The 3,184-nt window shown below is 45.3% G+C and overlaps 1 protein-coding gene across 1 annotated transcript in view; it reads right to left on the bottom strand.

Moving 5' to 3' along the window:
- Positions 1–723, bottom strand: part of WDR86 (WD repeat domain 86) — a 21,563-nt gene extending 20,840 nt beyond the window's left edge. The window contains exon 1 of the mRNA XM_008591194.1: positions 690–723. Within this exon, the coding sequence (XP_008589416.1) occupies positions 690–723 (34 nt within the window). The remainder of the gene's footprint in view (positions 1–689) is intronic.
- Positions 724–3,184: the final 2,461 nt, after the last annotated feature.

Raw genomic sequence — 3,184 nt, 5'->3', positions numbered from 1 at the left:
GTGGGGGGGGGGGGGGGGGGGAGGGGTTGTGTCTGTGACAGCATGGACGTGCAGGTGTGTAGTAAAGTTGTCCTCAGCCAGCTTCTCTTCCCTTTTCTGTCATAGGTTGCAGATCACAGACTCTGCACTGCAAAATTTCCCCCAAGTCTAACAGCAGTACAAGGAAGTGGGAAGGTTGGAAAACAGCACCTAATTCCCCTGGAAGTGGGGTTTCCCCACCTCCCCACCTTGAGATAAAGCTGTAGCCATCGAGGAGCCAGGCTGGGTCTGTCAGCAAATTGCAAAATCAGGAAAAACTGCTCTCCCCCTCCCATTCATACCCTTCACGCTCTCCCAGAGCCCCCTCCGAGGGCCTGGAACCCTGTGGTGCCCAGGTCCCTCCTAGACCTAATCATGTTATTAACGTAAGGCACCTTAGAAGAGGTCTGGGGGTGTGGTGGGGGAGAGAATGGTTAATTTTAAGAAGCAGCAGAAAGGGGCAATGTTTAACAGGTGACATTGGGGGAGAATCCTGGCAACAATAGAGGGAGACCATTTTGTGCCATGAGTGCCCCTAGTGGCCACAATTTCACCTCTTGGAAAGAATGACCCTCTGGGTCGTCTCTGAGAAGAAAGGTGGGTGTTCTCAAGTCGGGGGATGCAGAAGGAGGCCGGAACCTCCCAGTCACAGCCGTGCCAGAATTGTTCACCTGCACTGGGGGTGATGCAGGTGACAATGGCCATCGGTATCTTCATTTTGGGGGTACTTACATTGTGTCAGCTACTGTGCTACATGCTGCTATTTTTCAAGCAGGTGGGAGCCCTCCCTGTCCTTAACTCACTTGCAGAATCATCATCATCATCATCACTGCATTTCCAAGGAGAAGAGCTTGCTACCAGGTTCAGGGAATCCAGAAGGAAATGAGACGCCCCTGAAGGTTTTTCAACCAGGGCTGAGAGTGCATGATCAAAGATATATTTAAGGAAGATTTTACTGATAACAGCAGAGAAGCTGGTTGAAGGAAGACAAGCCAGAGCTAGAGGAGCGGACGGTGGAAGAACAGAAGGTTTTTAAGACCTGTAAATGTTGCTGAGAAAGAAGTTGGGAGAAGGAGAAGTTGAAGGTACAGGAGGGAGGGGGCAATGGATTGAATGTGAGCTGAAGGAACAAGAAGAGGAGGTCCCAGAGGAGGACAGGTCAGCCTTAAACAAGAGGTGGGAACACCTCCTGCGATGAGCCTCACAGAGAACCTGCGACTCAGTCTCAAAAGTACCAACTCGCACCCAAATCCTCCTTTATTAACACCTTAAAGTCAAGTGATTGTGTGAAATCTTGGTAGTGGAAACATGCAGTTTCATTATATTATTCTTTGTGCTCTATATTTTAAATATCTTATAATAAAAACTAATTAAAAAATTTAAAAATATACAAAAGCGGCTCTATAAAAATAGATGAATTGGACTGCATTCAAATTAATGTTTTGTGCATCAAAAGACACTATCAAGGGCCGACCCGGTGGCGCTGAGCGAGGCGCGGGAGCAACACCGAGGGTTGCGATCCCGTTGCCGGTCCCCGGTCCGGTACGGGCGCAACACTGAGGGTTGCAATCCGTTGCCGGACACGGAAAAAGACAAAAGACAAAAAAAAAAAAGACACTATCAAGGGCCGACCCGGTGGCGCTGAGCGAGGCGCGGGAGCAACACCGAGGGTTGCGATCCCGTTGCCGGTCCCCGGTCCGGTACGGGCGCAACACTGAGGGTTGCAATCCGTTGCCGGACACGGAAAAAGACAAAAGACAAAAAAAAAAAAGACACTATCAAGAGAATGAAAAGATAACCCACAGAATGGGAGAAAATCATATATCACAGAAAGGTTGACAATCCAGAATATATGAATAACTCTTACAATTCAACAATAAAAGAGAACAACTCAATTTTAAAATGGAAAAAAGAACTTGAATATACATTTCCCCAAAGACGATATACGAATGGCCAATGAGCACAGGAAAAGATGCTCAGTCTCATAAGTCATTAGGGAAATGCAAACCAAAACCACAATGAGAGTCGTTTCACACCCAGTAAGATGGGTAATTACAGGATGGAAATAATAATGATGATGATAAAACAAAATAAGTGTTGGTGAGGATGTGAAAAATTAAAAAATAGAGTTCTCGTGCACTGCTGGTGGGAATGTGAAATGACACAGCTACTGGTAAAAGTCTGGCACTTCCTCAAGCGAGGAAACCTAGAGTTGCCACACGACCCAGCAATTCCACATGTACCCGAGAGAAATTACATCATTCATAACAGCCACAGGGTGGAAACAACCGAAAGGTCCATCAGCAATAAGTGGATAAACGAAAGTGGTGCATCCATGTAATGGAATATTGTTCAGCCATAAAAAAGAATGAAGGAAGTACTGATACGTTCTGTAACATGGGTGAACCCTTAAAATATGTTACATGAAAGAGGTCGATCACAAAAGACCACACGTTATGATATTCCATTCATATGGAATATCAGGACAGGGAAGTCCAGGGCTGGGGAGGAGGTTTGGGAAAGTAGGGCAGTGACAGATAAAGCACACAGCATTTCTTTTGGGGGTGGTAAAATGTTCTAAAATTGGCTGTGGTACTGGTTGCGCAGATCTGTGAATATTCTAAAAACTATTGAATCGTACACTCTAAATGGATGAACTGTATGGTATGTGAAGTACATCTCAATAAATCTGCTTACACACACACACACACACACACGAGATACCACTTGACATCCACTAGGATGACCATAATTTAAAAAATGGAAAATCACAAGTGTTAGCAAGGATCTGGAGAAGTTTCAACATGCACACACTGCTGGTGGCAGTGCAAAATGGCGCAGCTGCTTTGGGAAGCAGTTTGGTGGTTCCTCGATGAGGTTAAGCACAGAAGTACCATATGACCCAGTAGTTCTACTCCCAGGTATATACCCAAAATAATTGAAAACAAGTGTTCAAACAAAAAGTTGGACTCAAATGTTCATAGCAGCTCTAATCACAACAGCCAGAACGTGGAAACAACCCAAATGTCCATCAGCAGATGGGTAAACAAAATGTGCTCTATACAGACAATGGAAAATTGCTCAGCTATGAATAATAGCTGACCCGTGCAACAACATGGTGGGGCCTAGAAAACATTAGGCTAAGTGAAAGAAGCTAGACGTAAAA

The sequence above is a fragment of the Galeopterus variegatus genome, unplaced genomic scaffold, assembly GCF_000696425.1.
Source record: "Galeopterus variegatus unplaced genomic scaffold, G_variegatus-3.0.2 Scaffold6752, whole genome shotgun sequence".
In the NCBI taxonomy this organism is placed as follows: Eukaryota; Metazoa; Chordata; class Mammalia; order Dermoptera; family Cynocephalidae; genus Galeopterus; species Galeopterus variegatus.
This window is presented reverse-complemented; position numbering and strand designations above follow the sequence as displayed.